The 16855-nt window shown below is 41.5% G+C and overlaps 1 protein-coding gene across 3 annotated transcripts in view; it reads right to left on the bottom strand.

The window, feature by feature from the left end:
* Positions 1 to 16855, bottom strand: part of helz (helicase with zinc finger) — a 79830-nt gene that overhangs the window by 25268 nt on the left and 37707 nt on the right. For all 3 annotated transcript variants that reach the window (XM_084086038.1, XM_084086036.1, XM_084086037.1), the window contains 5 exons: positions 11481 to 11599; positions 8891 to 9036; positions 8424 to 8571; positions 5798 to 5981; positions 4109 to 4337 (listed from right to left, as the gene is read on the bottom strand). In XM_084086038.1, coding sequence (XP_083942164.1) covers positions 4109 to 4337; positions 5798 to 5981; positions 8424 to 8571; positions 8891 to 9036; positions 11481 to 11599 — 826 coding nt within the window. The remainder of the gene's footprint in view (positions 1 to 4108; positions 4338 to 5797; positions 5982 to 8423; positions 8572 to 8890; positions 9037 to 11480; positions 11600 to 16855) is intronic.

Here is a 16855-nt window from a genome sequence, read left to right as displayed (position 1 = left end):
TCATGTCAAGGACCCCAAAATGTATATGTATTTGGCCGCAGACCCCCATCTCAAAATATTTTGTTCCAGGGACCCCCAAAAGCAAAGATTTGAGTTACAAATGTTTGCTAGAGAGAGAGAGAGAGAGAGAGATATGAGCGCTATGAGCTTGTATATCTGCTATTTTTGAATAGCCAAAGTGTAAAATAATGCTTTTTAGCTCAAAATGGCAGATGTGTTCCAGGTCTTAACTCATTGAGTGCCACAATCCGTCAAATCCGTCACGTGGCCTGACGCCCAGAGCGCCACGATCCGTCAAATCCGTCATAACATTTTTTTCAAAAAAAAAAAAAAAATTCAAAATAAAAGTTTTTTTTTTTTTTTTTTTTTTTTTGGGAAAAACATGTTCAGAACCCAAGATATGATGATTTGAAGATTTGCTGCTCCATCCACTCCTTGTTTAACCTATAACTTAAAAAGGCTGTATCTCGCTTCCTAAGCACTTTTTTTTTACAATGAATTTTGGCTGTGGCACTCAGAACCAAAATTCCATTAACATGAATAAATAAGTTTGGCACTGAATGAGTTAATGGGTTAACAGAATTACAAACATGCATTTCAGAACAATCGTGGTACGATTGATGATATTCCTTCCTACCCACTGAGGAGAAAAATGCACGAGAAGAGCCACGTAAAGTAACTGTATATAATTCCCCATCTGCCGATCGGTGCCTTGTGCTACGTTGCATAGTGCTATGAACGACACAATTGATGAGCGTTTTGTAATTAGAGCTTCTGTGCTTTATTGACCAAGCACGCACATATTGGTCCAAGTCTATATAGGCCATGTAGCCCAGCATTGCTGGGTCTGCTGCTTGATATTCGTTTAAACCAAAGTCTTTAAAACTGTGCACCATTGAGCTCTCGCTGTCTGCTGTCATTCCCTCTAATGTTTATAGCCCAGATCCAGCAAGCTACTGTAAAGAAGAGTGCACAATTAGACAATTGGAAACACTTGCCGAATAATTAACCTTGGCACTTCTCTCCAGAGTGGTGTAAAGACGACTCCGTACACGCCAATGGACCAATGTTTTAACAGCAATTTGTGGATAATTCAGCTTCTGTTCAGTTACCAGAGGTTTACAGTAAACACTAGGAGCACTAGGCCTAAGGCCTGTCACAATTATTACATAATTGCCTTATCACAATTATTTGAGACTAGACCATACCCGTAGGGGGATATGAGCGCCCAAGCCCCGGAGACGGGCGCAGGCGAAAGTACAGACCTTGCTGCTTGTTTCTCGCGCGAAACCTGGCAACGTCATCTCCCATTGTTTGACACATAATGCATACAGTTTAGCGTGAGCCGTCGCGCACACACACACACCACGGAGCTGCAACCTAGACACACACACACAGCCGTCACACACACACCACGGAGCTGCGATGCAGACGGCAGCACGGCAACAGTGTGTCGCGAGCGCGCGCACACACACAGAATGGGTGTTTGGATTGGATGCGACGCATGCGCAGTTTCATCTCCCAAGACACCAAGACACCAGAGGTTAGTCAAATTATAGGAGGATAATCACACAATTATTTTTGCCATAATCGTTTCCATGTTGAAAAATGTTCATACTCTACATTTTTAAACATTTTCCAAAATAGCGGAAATAGCAGGTCTACCATCTCGCAATGTGTCACGATACAACACGTTATGAGATCGAAGACAGGCAGAGTTTTCTTCATTTTATAGAAGGCTAGAAAGTAGGATAGGATGTTTGCACAGACACTGATGAAGACTGCTTGTTGAAACATTGGTAATTAAAATAATCTAAACGTAGGGGTGTTCTTCTCCATTTTAAAACACCAAAGCTGAACACACTACTGGTCACTACTACACTGATTCCAAACACACAATGCATTTCTGCACCGGTTGTTTTCAAAAGCTGGTACTACCATTGGAGTCGGGGTGATATCTGCTGATGTTCTCTACTGCTAGAATGACTGCCTGTGTGGTATACTGTACGTGAGAGCATACGTAAAGGTTTAGAGTATATGGCTCTGCCTGTGTGTATGTGAGAGACTAGGGCTGTGAATCGTCTGCTATCTCACGATTCGATTCCGATTCTTGGGGTCACGATTCCGATTTTTATCGATTTTTTTCAAAACAAACGATTCTCGATTCAAAATAGATTTTTTTCGATTCAAAAGCGTTTTTTTTCCGATTCAAACGATTCTCGATTCAAAACTATTCTTGATTCAAAACATAGGATTTCAGGATCTACTCCAATCTGCTGGCATGAGAACAGAGTACATTTATGTAGCTTTTATAATTGTAAAGGTTTTATCAACTGATAATAATGTAAACGCATAAAGGTAAATCCAAGATCCTCCCCCAAATAAAAAAAATAAAAAAAGAGAACTTTTTTTTATTTGAAAATCAATTTAAAAAAAAAAAGAGAATCGATTCTGAATCGTCCAACAGTAGAATCGCGATTAAAGTTTGGAGTGTATGACTTGTGTGCGAGTACAATTGGAGCAAGAAAGCTTGGCATGGAGACATACAGCATTCCCACATATATAGCTGGCATTGGCACTGTCTGCACACACACCAACACACATACGCAAAGGATTTGATACGTTGGGTTAAAATCGCATTTTCTTGATCTGAGGGAATGATGAAAGGGCCTTTTTTCCCAGTCCACCTCTAATTACGTTTGCCACCTATCAAGGTCAATTAACTGAGGAGGATTATTACACATTGAACAAAACTTCTTCTTGATACAAAAAAAATAATTATTTACTCTTATCCGATCAATAAGGATAAGTTGAGAATAGATGAGGTGCTCATTAACTCTTTGCCTACCACGGACGAGATTTCTCATCAGATTCTGCTAAGGCGCAGCCTGCCACTGACGAGAATGACAAGATTTATGTTTTCAGTGGTTTTCCACCAGATGGCGCTGTTATCTACCCTATGAATGATGCTTTCACTGCCTGATGACGACAGATTGACGTAATAAAAAAAAAAACTTGTTTACTTCATGTGGAGAAATGGCTATATCTCCGTTCCTCTTGCTTTACGGCAAAAACAAGCCACATTCAAATGGCCACAGCTGTGCAACGGATTATCACGAGCGGATACTTTTTTCCCCCTATACTACGAGACGTGCATGTAATGAGGCGATCTCCGTGAGGACAGCGGTCATGGAGAATATTCCATGATTTTTCAAAGGTACAGTAAAATCACTTGTTTTCGCTGGCAGTAGTGGCACACTATTACACTGGCAGTTAAATGGTTAAGTAGTGCACCTTTCAATTTGTGATTTCAATTGACTATACTGATTACATGTTTTATGTTTAAAACCATGCTATTCTCACAGTATTTTCCTTTGGTCAGAAAAAAAGAGAACTATCAAAAAGAAAGGACAATCTGGAGAATGGACTAGCTAGTGCATGAAAAATTAAGTACCGTAATTTTCGCACTATAAGCCGCACCTGAATATAAGCCGCAGCAGCTAAATTGAATGATTTGTACATATATAAGCCGCACTGGACTATAAGCCGCGGGTGTAAAATCCCTAGATTTAGGAAGTCCCCTAGTGGCCGTTAGCTATAAAAATCCATAGATAAGCCGCACCGTTATATAAGCCGCAGGGTCGAAAAATGGGAAAAAAGTCGCGGCTTATAGTCCGAAATTTACGGTACTAATTAGGTTTCAAATATTATGGTTCTGAACTATAATTATAAACAAAATATCGGTACATAAAATGTACTCGCACAGATGCCTGCTTTGTAATGATGATTACACCAAATATCAGAATTTCATAATCTGATAACATGATTTATTTACTAGGCCTTTAGTAGAAATCCCAACATAGAATCCCCACAATTCTCCAAGTCTACAATACCTGCCAGACACTGTAGGACTTGAGTCAAGCTTGCCACTCTTTGCGCTCTATATAGTCCAGTATCATAGACACTGTAAATATAGCCAACTTAGAAATGTCTATACTAGTTGAGTCGATGCTGATGTCCAAGTTTGTTTTTGATGAACTCAACACTATTTTGGGTGGGCTTTGCAAGTCTACAGCCAATTCTTTGAATGGGTCCTAGTTCACTTTACCTGCAGCGTCCCACAGAGCAGAGTGCTATGGGGTCTCCCACCACGGCAACCAGGGACTGGGCTCTGGTGATGGCTGTGTTGAGCAGCTTGTAGTTGGACAGGAAGCCATAGTCCAGGTCCTCCGTCGAGTCCTCCACCAGCTGCTCCTTGCGCTTGATGGCAGTCTGCTTGTGCTTGCATGTGTGCCGTGTTCGCACCGTGCTCAAGAACAGCACTCGGAACTGCTTACCTAGGAACGGGAAATCGATCGAATCAGAGATGGGAAATTTCCAAAAGTCACTTTTACGAGAGCAAAGACAAATGCATCAACTTTCCTGCTGATTCCGATTCCTTTAGAACTTGTCTTGTGTGTGCTTTCAGTGGGCTGCCTTGTTGTAGGCAGATTACATATTTTCTACACAAAGAGAGGTGCGCCTCTGGTGACTGAATTTTCCCTGATGGCTCAGTAAATGTTTAAACAAAATGTTTGTTGCCAGACACTGACAGGTAGGACTCTTTACTGGAGGTCCACTTCAAACCGTTTAAGCTCCTCCATTTCACCCATTTAGAAACACAGTAGTAGGGGAATGGGACTCTGCAACAAAGATGCAGTTTGGCTAAAGAGCCACATACAAACATCTTCTTTGTAGTCGACTCATTCGATGCCAAACTACTGTGCAAAAACTGAGACACAGGATTTAAAACACTGTCTGAACCTAATTTATCCAAGCTGTATTTGGCATGAACGCAAGGTATTTGAAAGCGTGTTTTCTGGGAGCAAACTTTGGCTATGCTAATCATGTTGTAATACCTGTACAGCTACAGATGGAGATATGGGCCAGGTTGCTGATGGTGATTTAATTTCCAGTGAGGACAAACAAACGCTTAAGGGAGCTAATCTTCTCTACAAAACCCCACACACAATAAAAGGACGATAAATAATCTGCAACAATAATTATGTATTATCTGAGCCCCCAAGGCTTCTGGTATGATCACATAACATCCCTCTGTGAGTTGATTTCAAAATGTAAGCACTAGAACGCAGTTTGCATGTGTGGGAGTGTGTGTGTGTGTGTGTGTGTGTGTGTGTGTGTGTGTGTGTATGCGTGGTAGTGAGGATGTGCAGGAGTGCGAATTAATGAGCTGTCGAAAGCAGCTGGATGTGATTGCAGTGGGAGATATAAGCAGACTTACGAGAGGACGAGAGTGACTATTATAGGGCCTGAGTGACTCATTAGTTAATGTGTACAGGAACATGTGGATTATGACATATTAGTTAGTGTACAGGAACATGTGGATTATGACATATTACAATATTAATAAAATAGGGATGAGATTTTTTTAAAAAAGAGTTATGTTCAAAGCATGTAAAAAAGGATGCTGAAACAACATTCAACACAAATTTTCTGATGTTTCATTTGACTACTTCATTTCAGTTAAGAAAATGAAAAGAAGTTTCTGTTAATATATCAAAAAGTTATTAATTTAAAAGTTACATAATGGTCAATTATAGTTCTTAGGAATAAAATTGAAATCAACCATAGATGGCAGGAAATATTGGTGTAAGTAAATATTGCTTCATAATATCAGACTCGACCCAAAAATATTTCAATTAGTGCATCTCTAACAGATATATGGGTGGAAGGAAATATTGCTTCATAATACAGTATTTAATTTGAGAGACATGTACTCTCTGAAAGATGCTCTCACCTTGAACGTTGAGGACTCTCTCCACACTGACTTCGTGCATCCTTTTTTTCCGCAGCTCGGCTCGGATGCGGAACACCTGATCGGCATAGGGAGACACCACACCGATGCTACCCTCGTCCAGCTTACCCCAGGCCACTGGCCACTTTTTACGCATCTCCTCCACCCGCTCCACGATCTCAAACACCTGCACGGACCAAACAAGCAGAGGAGGGGAAATGAGAAACTATATTACGATATGAGCTGAAAGTTGGAATTCCATACGTCTCCAAATAGTCCCATTTTGTTGCCCCATCTTCTGCCCGGCACAAAGCGGTGCTGGGCACAGCGCAACGGTCATTGCCATTTTCCAACCAAAGCAGTTGTCATTTTTACAACCTGTGGTCTGGAGTAAACAGCTTTTAATTGGTCTTAACTATCGGCGCAGAAATGTCCGTACTATTTAGACAGCGCATATTGGGATTAAGATGCACCTAGGTGGGTTCACAATGCAATTGCAATCAAAATAAATTTGTTTCAACACAATAACACTGTTCACTGGTAGATGACATTTTGGAGGGATTCCGCACGGAGGTTCAAACCATAATAATCTGGGCCAGATTATCAATACAGTATATTGCATTGGGTAAATGCCTGTTTAAGATACATTCATAACTAGCGAAATTGAGGCGGACACACCCCTCGACCGTGCGCCATGGATCGTCTAAATAGGGCTCATTGTCTCCAACTTTCCTTCATTATAGGATTCAACAATCTATGTTCTACTTAACTACATGCATGTACACTACTGTATGTTGAGGTTATTTTGGTGGATTGTTTTCCTTTACTTACAGTTTTGATAGTGTTGCGCATCCCTACCGACTCTCGTCTGTTGCTATATGTAGAGATATGTATAGGCTAAATCACGATACATATTCTAGTTGTTTTTTATAATAATTGTTTTAATTTTGCCATCTTTTAAGTGCCAATACAACTCCTTGTTAGTTACAGTGTACGTTAAAGGAATAGTTCACCCAAGAAATGTATTTCTATCATTTACTCATCCCATGATGTGTAGAATACAAGGAGAATTTGTTTGTATAACATTCCTTTCCGTGAATATAGAATCCAACAAAATAAGGAAACGGTTGGTGAATTGAAAAATGGAGGCCAAGATTAACAGTAGCAAAACTATATAAAAAACATCCTGTTTAAAACTCCAAAAGAACGCTTACAGTGTGGTCGCAATGGTCCTCTATCGATTTATATAAGGCTGCGTTCAGAACACCCCTTTATCTTGAAGAAATTGCACTTCAAACCGTGACATGGACAAGCGAAGAACGCACCCGAGCGTACCTGTGGGGTTCAACCGGAGCTCATTCACACTCACGTGAGCACCCAGGCGTGCACGTCTTGCATGAGACTGTTTAGCCCGGAAGTATTTAATACATTTATTTTCCTCTCCTATGGTTATATTTGTAAAGGTTAACTCGGCGGCTGTTAACTCTGCGGCTGTATAGAAGACACTTGGGATCACACTATGAGCGTTGTTTTGGGAGTTTTTTATCACATTTTTGATCGTTTGACTGCTGTTTATCTTGGCCTCCATTTGTTGGATTCTTTATTCACTATAAAGGAATGTTTGTAACAGCAGTGAAAGGAATTCATACAATCAGCCTTGATATTAGTTAGCTACTGCATAAAATAAAGTCTTTGATACTAATCTCTGTTGTAAATGTTTTGCCAGCTGATCCGTTTATACACCCCCCCTCCCCCCTCTGTTTCCTTTCAGATGTTCATTGTATTTGTTGAGGGGGATTTAAACTGCCGTGACGCTATTGTCTAAGCCCATCAAAGACACCTCCAAACAAACGGACACACTCTTCTTTCAGAGTGTGATTTTATTCACCAATTATGATTATGACTTGGCAGACCAGGCATTGGTACTGAGAACCGGTGCATGATTGGTTACAGAGTCTGGTGACAGACCACCAATAATTTAACTCATCCATCTGAATATTTGGTGCAGAAAAATGTACATCAACATAGTCCTTTCTGGGAATGCGCATGCTGATTGTCAGTGGTGGAAAGTAACTAAGTACATTTACTTAATTCCTGTACTTAAGAACAATTTTGAGGTATTTGTACTTTACTTGAGTATTTCCAATTTCTAATACTTTTACTTCTACTCCACTACATCTCAGAGGCAAATATTGTACTTTTACTCCACTACATTTACTTGAAAACTTTAGTTACTAGTTACTTTTCAGATATAAATTATGATATAATGAAACATACATTAACCACTTTAAACCTATTTTATACATAGGCTATTTGAAAATAGGCGATCTACAAGCTCGCAACGTGTTGTGAGCTTGTAGATCTGCTATTTTCAAATATTTAGTACTTTTACTTTTGGCACTTTAAGTACATTTTGATGCCAATACTTTTGTACTTTTAATCAAGTAAATTTTTAATTCTGGACTTTTACTTGTAACAGAGTATTTCTATATTGAAGTATTGGTACTTTTACCTAAGTAAAGAATTTGAGTACTTTTTCCACCACTGCTGATTGTTGTGGTGTGCTAATTTTGGCAGACAGTGTCATGAATTTCAGTTTCATGATTTTTCACATCATGAGCCACATTACCTCTGCGTTGTTGTAGTATGCCGTGCTGTTCTTCTCCTGCACGTCCTCTCCTCTGGCTGTGAAGAAGGTCAGAGGGTAGAAATCTTTATGGGAGGGCTGCTTCCCACTAGCCATCAGCTTCCCATCGTAGAACAACTCCGACGTGTAGCTGAGGAAAAAGGGGTGAAGATGGAGGGGACAAAGAGTCACAAATCATAACTTCTACCACTTCAAATGTATTTGACCCATGCTGTACATCACTGAATGAAAAGGCAAAAACTAATCATCTGGGGAGGTGGTCACTTCACAACATATTATCCACTGCTGCTGGGCTCAATCTAATGTCTCACTGGCCAGTGATTCCCCCTTTCTCTCTCTACAACCTCCGTTCTCCTCCCTGACCTCTAGCTTGGCCTATCTCCTGGGACGTCTCTCACCCACTCTTCCATCATCCCATAGTGCACAGCTACGTGAGTGCTCAAACCTACTTGATGATAGCTTCGTGGGAGCGGTAGTTCTCACAGAGTAGGATGCGGCAGGGGAACTCGCCGGGGTAGTGCTCGTAGAGCCGGTCCAGCAGTGACACGTGTAGATTGCGTTCCCGTGCAAACTCACTGTACACAAATGGACTGAGCTGCAAGAGAGAGAGAGAGAGAGCACAATAATTAGTTAAAAACACGGTCAAGTATTTCCCCATTGAGTCTCATTATTTCCTCTCCTTTCTTTCACTCACTGCTGCAGTCAAACACTGAATCAGACCACAACTACAAAATGTGCTCCTCAGAGCACAGGTCTCCACCAGGTCAGGTAGGTTATTGTGGGCCAGCAATGTTAGGAACTAGAGGTCCGGGCGCCCGGCCCCCTAGCCGCGCACGGGTCTCTAGCGAGGGCTCGCTTATTTTGTGGTTCCAAAATCGTGGGATAAAAATTTCCCCAACAAAAGTTAAAAAAAAATATATATATATATACATGCGGAACTCCCTGGGGGTCCGGACCCCCTGGGAGTCTTGGGACCCCCGCGAAACATTGCGGACCCCCGTGAACCATCGCGGACCCCTTTGGCTGTTTTTTTTTTTTTCATGAAGGTGGTTGCTTGTTTCTGGCGCACATCTGGCAACACTGACCTGTCTGCTTTTCTGCCCCCCCAACGTGGCAACCCAGATGCCGACTCGGTATTGTTGTTAGCGGCTGCGTTGAGACACTGGCGTGTTTTAATGTTTTGTGTGGGATGTCCATGACATACAGTATTAGCGTAAGTGTGGTGTGATAGAGAGACATGAGCAAAGTGAAAGCAACGGCGGGGGTTGAAGCGAAGTGGTCGCGTGTGTTGTTGTTGTGGGGAGATTACAAAAGCGGCTGTGTGGTGTTGGTTTCGGTGTTGGTTTCGGTGTTGGTTTCGGTGACGCTACGTCCACGCATGCACAGTGCGCAGTTTTTGACAAACTTTACAAACAAATCACGTCCGCGCATGGGCAAGATCTGCAGAATGTATTATAATAAAACAGGCATGTGTTAACTTTCACGCCAATGGGACATGGATAGAGATATAGAGATAATGTGTACCAATTTGCGTGATGTTTGGACAAAATATGCAGGATTATGCAAAAATTCTGGTGGCGCTATAACAGGGCAATCTGAAAGATTGCAGAGGTTCTGCTCTGGCATCTAGGGACTGAGTGCACAGTTTCATGTCAATTGGGCCAACTGTGCTGGAGATTAGCTATTCAGACAGACAGACACACGGACGAACGGACACGGACGGGCGGACGGACAGACGGACAGACGGACAGACAGACGGCAAAACATAGTGTCGGCCTGGCGGAGACAATGAGACAAGTGCTAAAGATTTGACTGGAAATGTCTGTACTGCACTCAGTTGTAATTTTATGATTTGTGTAATTTGTTTTATGAAACTGATACTATTCTTGTATCGTGCCATGGATTGCTTTGTTTCTAGGATTTCTTGTACAATTGTACATTGTCCTTAGACCGGTTCAGTACTTACAGATGAAAAACATTACTATGATTTACCACCATTGTTTGAACAAGTAGCTCTCAACCGCACATTGACTAAAAAATCCACATAGACACCCACACAAACACTCAATTACTGATACCCTTTTGACTTCTGCTTATCTGACACAGATTTGTCTTTTGTCTGATCCATAAGTTAAGCCAGCAGGGGGTAAAAGGTCAGACAGCTGTAATGAGCTCGCCGACGCGTTCATGGTCGATAAGAATGCAGACAAGTCAATGGAGGCTTTGGCCTTCATTCACAATTCAGCAGCCTACTCCAACAGACAGGAGAGCGCTAAGAAAGAGAGCCAGAGTGGCTGAATCTTCTTGGAGGAAAGATCGATGGGGCCGAAAGGTAGAGAGGAAGGGAGAGAGGTTGGGGTGGAAAGAGATTGAGAAAAAATGAGGGGGAGTAAAAATGAAGGGAGAGGAAGGCCCAGAGTGAGATTCAGTGCAAAAGAAACAGACAAAGGGAGAGTACATGTTTTATTTTTTTCCCAAAATTGAACAAAGGGCAAGAGCGAGAGAGTAATTAAAATAATTCCGGTTTGCAATCTGTGTGTTTTTTATCCGTTGTCCAATGGTAATCCTGTGCTTCCACAGCGTGGCTTTAAAAATCAGGAGCTGAGGAAATGAGGTTTTAATTCCCAGTGTTGCTTTGTAAACCTTGAGTAATGTGTGTTGTATTTGTGTTATCTATAGAATGAAGCATTTAACACCTTGGCTCTACTGGGGAAATACTGTGGTATTTCTCATAGTTTTACCTAAAAGCTGCATCTAATCTACAGTAGCAAAGGGAGCTATTCTTTTTGTTTTCGTTTTGTGCCACTGCCTCTGTCTGAGGCAATGCCCCCCAGAACTGAGTGCTGAGATTTGTTCATTTTCAGACTCGGCCGCAAACCAAAGACTGCTTTTCGTTAATGCTGTCTGGCAATCTCTGGTCTTGGAAAGAAAACAGAGATAATACCACAAGTGGATCCACGCAAAGGGCTGACACTTAGAACGCCCGATTTAAAATAAATGGAGTTCCTTCAGCCACCCCATCCATGGTACTGGGCTTACCTGCATGTGGTCTCCGGCCAGCACGATGCGGGTGGTCTTGCTGGCCAAAGCGAAAGGCATGATGGTCTCACACTCCATGGCCTGGGCCGCCTCATCCAACAGGATATGAGAAAATAGTCCTGGCAAAAAAACATAGCAAGTCAGCATCAAGTCATTTTTTAAGAATACATGCACTAAGGTACTGCATGTGATTAGACTGTCCCTAAAGTGAAATGAGCGACAGTGATCTTTTCTTTTTTAGATCTGTAAACTTGATGTGATGTGACAATAAAGTTAAATCTCAATCTTACGTGGTTCTAATCCCCAATGATTCAGTCAATTATTAAATCACTAATGAAGGCCTTCCACTAGATTATTTGCCTCAATAAATGCCTCGCTGACAGGCTGCATTAAAGAGCCTATGTGGCATGCGCCTTAACCACTAGGCGTCCCCCAATTTTACTTTAAATCTATTAGTTTGTTTCACCCCATTCCAACGATTTTCTTTTTTTAAGGGAAAAAAAGAATAAATTCAGGCCCTGAACAAAGGGTCTACCCAGACAGACAAAGCAAAGGTTAAGGTGGAAGCGTGGAAGGTCAAGGTATAGCCATGGCTATTGATCTGCGCCAGTTAAGGTGTACAATATGGACTCCAAACCAAAATGTATAAATCAGATTTAAAAATAAAATGTGCTGTACAATCAGAAAGAGCTAAAACCATAAAACACAAATCAGTATTAAAGTCAAGAGGAATATGAAATGATAAAAGCAGTAAGAACATTTGCATTCTGTAAAGGTTTCTTAGTGGTTATATGTTGTCGGTTTTGTTGTGTTGTTTTTAGAGGACCACTGTGTTTTTATCCTCAGTGATACTGTGTGCGTTGACTCTCATAACGAGTTAAAAACCAAGGCAGAACATTTTGTTTTAAGATGTGATTGAAAAACAGGCAGTGTAAAGCATTATTACCTATTTTGCAGATACAACTTGCTTTAGAGTTTGTGAACTTGCTACGCAATGGCCGAAAAACCACTGAATGGAAGGCCAATGGATTTCCATGCAGACATTTCATTACTGATTCATTGAACTTATAAGCTGCTTCCAACCTCCTGAGGAAGGAAATCAACTTCAAATTACATGGGTCTTCTCGTCCTGGTTTTAATCAAGTTTCAATTACTGTGAAAAACATAGAAATAGCACGTCACTTTTAAATGTCTGATAATGACACACACTGGTGAACGTCCACTAAATATCCTGTCCCCATCATCTCAGAACCCTGCCTCGCCATCTACTCTTTCAAGCAGCCAAACATCTGTGGTTATGTTTTTTTTTTTTTAAAGGGCTGCAGTGACGCTCAACCCCTGATTTAAAAAGCTCAAACGTTCGCCCAGCGCTGTAGATGGAGGTGGATGAAACGGCATGGCAAATGAGCGGCAGGTAGGCGAAAGGGGGAGAAAGAGAGAGAGAGTGAGAGAGGATGAATAACAACTAATGCACAGCCTCTGAATCCCTCAACTGTACAGATATGAAATGTGACGGTTGGGAGAAATAAACTGACGTGGTGATAGGGATGGTGGGGAGGGGACTGACTGTCAAAAACGAAATAAACAAAAATACGAGCTGGCTAGGGAAGGAGTGGAGTACTGTGATCCAGGGCAACACAGAAATGCCTGAAATGTAATTTGCCGGATGTAATGCTCATGCATTTAACCCTCTGTAGCCACAATAAGGTATACTACCCATAATGTCCATACATATAGATAGTATGCATAACAAAAGGTGTTGAATTAGGTTATCTTATTGAAAATACATTTTTGGTGAAAGCCTTGTTGCATGTACTTTTAGCCACTAGGGCAAGTAATATTTAAAAGTTCTATATTCTTCTGATAGTAATCATTGCTGTAGAGCAGGAATGTGCCGGATGGGGTTGTTTGTTGGCGGCAGGTTTTTTCTTCTTTTTTTTAACTTTAAGAAACGGGGAGGGGGGCCTACGCAACCTACGCAAAGCCGTCAAGAAGACGGCCACTTGACTCCTTGATTCATCTAGTCTTGGATCAAGACGGTCATCGGTCTATAAAATATGACATCTTGTATCAAGGCTATTGATTCATCCAACTCACACAGGGAACCAGCAACATGGGAAAGACAGCGCACACACACACAAGTTAAGCCCTTGGACTGATTTTACTGCTGATGAATGACATTTAGCAGTAATTATGTTTGGGTGGCTCTTAAAAGAGCAGTTGTGGGTGTTTTTGTTACTTTAAAGGGGCTACACCATGAATTAAAAAAAAATATATTATATATAAATATTGCCCCCTAATACGTTTTAAACAGGTTGTAAGCCTAAAAAACATCCAGATTTTTTTTCTCACAATCTGACTGTCTGTCATTCCAAGCTTTTTCAGCTGCAATACCAAAACGTCCTATTGGGCAGGGGGGAGCTACTGAGCAATTCTGTCTGGCCATCGTCAATGCAAAATCCGTGCAAGTGACATCACTTGCACAGCCATTCTGAAATGGCCTGTTCAGACACGCCCATTCAGGAAATCCATGAAATGAGCATGAATGACTGAATGTTAAAAAAAAATATTTTTTTGGGTACAAGAGACACTGGGGAGCCCAAAAAATACTAAAAACCTAAAAAAAAATGAAATTCATGGTGTAGCCCCTTTAAGAGGGTAAAATGCATGGAACCAAATGGAGGGTCCATTTGTATCCTCTCGGAGTTAAATTAACACCGGTAAATTGCCGCTGGAGGGAACCGGTGTACATTTTGTCTGTTGTATGTGCGAGCAAAGAAAATAATTCAAAAACTGCGTTTAATTGCGACGTGACAGTGTGGGGAGTTGCTGCTCTCACAGACAACTCGACCGGTAGCCTACAGCTGCCCGGCCGGGATGAAGGAAATTAAACGCACTTAAAAAAATCTAAATCTAAATTTGAGAGCTGCATTAAGAAACACTTAACACTTCCGTTGCCTTGTATTGATATATTGTAGCGTTTTAGTGCTTCGAGCTGTTTTGGGGCTGCGTTACAATATTATGTATCGATTTAATTGATAAGATAGGCTTACAAGTCTGCAGGAATCACTGCTTTAATTTCCTTTTCTAATAAATATTCATATATAAAGGCCACCAATGTGTGCCTTTATTTTAAGATGTTCTTTATTTCCACTTTGAAATTGCACTATAAATAAAGTGTGGGGTCGCCAGAAAATTTCCAACATAAAATGGGTTGTGGGATAAAAAAAAGTTTGAGAACCCCTGCTATAGACTCCTTTTTTTTCAGCAACAGGGGTCTCCCCACTCTAAAGTGAAAATTGAGCTCCCCAAACATAAATGATATTTGTTTCTGTTTTTATTTACCGTTTAATTTATTTCTCAGATGAAATGTTTCTGTTGCCATGACGCCATCAGCTTGTTTAAAGCGATTATTTACTAGACTATACATTTATAAATACTTTTTATAACCTTTACTACCTAGGCACATTACATTATGTACTAAGTGAAAAACCTCCCGCACACCGTCTTCAAAGGCAAGAAAAAAACGTTTCTTGCATTTGAAGTTATTCCCATTAAAATGTATTTCTTGCATTTGAAGACAGTGTGCATGAGTTTTGTCTTACAGTACGTTGGAGCCTTCATCTGGTCTTCTACGCACCAGTTGCCTTTGTAGGTGTGCTAAAGACTCTCCGCTAGTCTAGCCTGCAGTGGATTACTGTGCCCAATCTATCCAAGCCTTTACTTTGGCACTTTTTAATGCATACATGACGCATAATGGTCAAGAATCATGTACATAGATCATTGCTTCACCCATGCAAAAAGGTGAACATTAGTAAGAGAGAAAGGTATTTTTTACGAGTGGGAACAGACAGAGAAGGTGGCCGTCATTAAGAGGTATACAGTCAGTGTTTAATGGTTCACCGGTCGGGGGTCCTTTGTAACACTGCAGGTCCCAAATTACATTTCCATTGGCGCTATCAGTCACTGTGCTAATGATGCTAGGTGGCGTTTTGGGGCATAATTGTAGTTGAGAGGGGAGGGGAATAAAACCAGGATAAAAACGGGAGAGATAGGACATCAGGGCGGGAGTTGTTGACACATCTGAAATGACAGAAATGATTTGTCTAATTGTCAAATTAAATTTCCTGCTTATCCCTCCGGACTCAAACCATATATGGGGCAGTGGTTTGAAATGGTACATCGTGCCTTAGCAACGAATAGGACAACCAGGGGACGCTCTGTGCTTCGGGAGGAGCTGAGATCGCTGACAAGGACTGGATATGCCCTGAAGATGATGTCACCACGCCAGTAATAGCTGAATCCGGCGTGCATGAGACATTCAAGCGCATCAACACACGCAGGGTATCTGCATATTTAAAATCACCAATCTAATGACTTTTAAGACCTTTTTAATATCTCTAAAAGTAAAAAAGAATACCATTAATGCAGCAAAATAAACAGCTAGGAATAGGGATTGTTAATTTTGGTTACCGATACCCTTATCTATACTACTTATCAATCTGGGTCCTTATCTATACCACTATACTTTAACTGCATTATTTTATTTCTTTACTTCAATAAATTAATTTGGTGAATGCAGCCCTTAAATCAATCGGAGGGTACTTTCGGGTTAAAATGCGGATCACAGCCACACACGGCGTACCGCCACCTACAAAGCAGAGTGTACCCTAATTGTTGTTTTGCATCTACCTTTATAATCGGAGAATTGCTACTTCCGCCGCTGACGCCATACCCCACAGCATTTTGATTTGGACTAAACACAACAACTACATCTGCCATGTCAACACAACACCAGCCACAACGTGCACGCTGAATTTACGGGTGGGTCACTACACACTTGCCTCCACGGAACATAATTCATTCTACTCACCACATTACGACCACACCGGACGGGGAAACACTTTCGCACCGTTTACCGTGCGCACAACCGACCGCCGACGGCCACAGCCGAAACACGAAGCGGCGGCCATTGAAATCAGCGTCCTTCGCTTCAACCCCCTCTCGGCTCCACACACACATTCTTTCACTTCATTGCACCGTGTCTTCTGCTTCCACGCTCCATTCAGGTCAGTACAATGCTAATACATTAACGCTCAACCTCACAATCACACGCTTCTCCGTTTAGTGTTTCATTAGCGCGAGCGTGGAAAACAACAACAGCGCGTTGTGCTGCCGCATCTGGTAAACACAATAGGCTAGGATCATGATACCAAGGATTCGACAGTGATGTCACAATTATGCAACCCGGAAGTAAAGATACCAAGGATTCGTCAGTGATGTCAGTCGGGATGCCAGGTTCGAGTCAGGTTTTCAGAAACAAGCAAGGAGGTTCATGCAAAAACAAAAGCCACAGGGAGCAACACGGTGGATCT

This window comes from Gymnoscopelus microlampas (genome assembly GCF_963454915.1).
Source record: "Gymnoscopelus microlampas genome assembly, chromosome: 2".
NCBI classification, from domain to species: Eukaryota; Metazoa; Chordata; class Actinopteri; order Myctophiformes; family Myctophidae; genus Gymnoscopelus; species Gymnoscopelus microlampas.
This window is presented reverse-complemented; position numbering and strand designations above follow the sequence as displayed.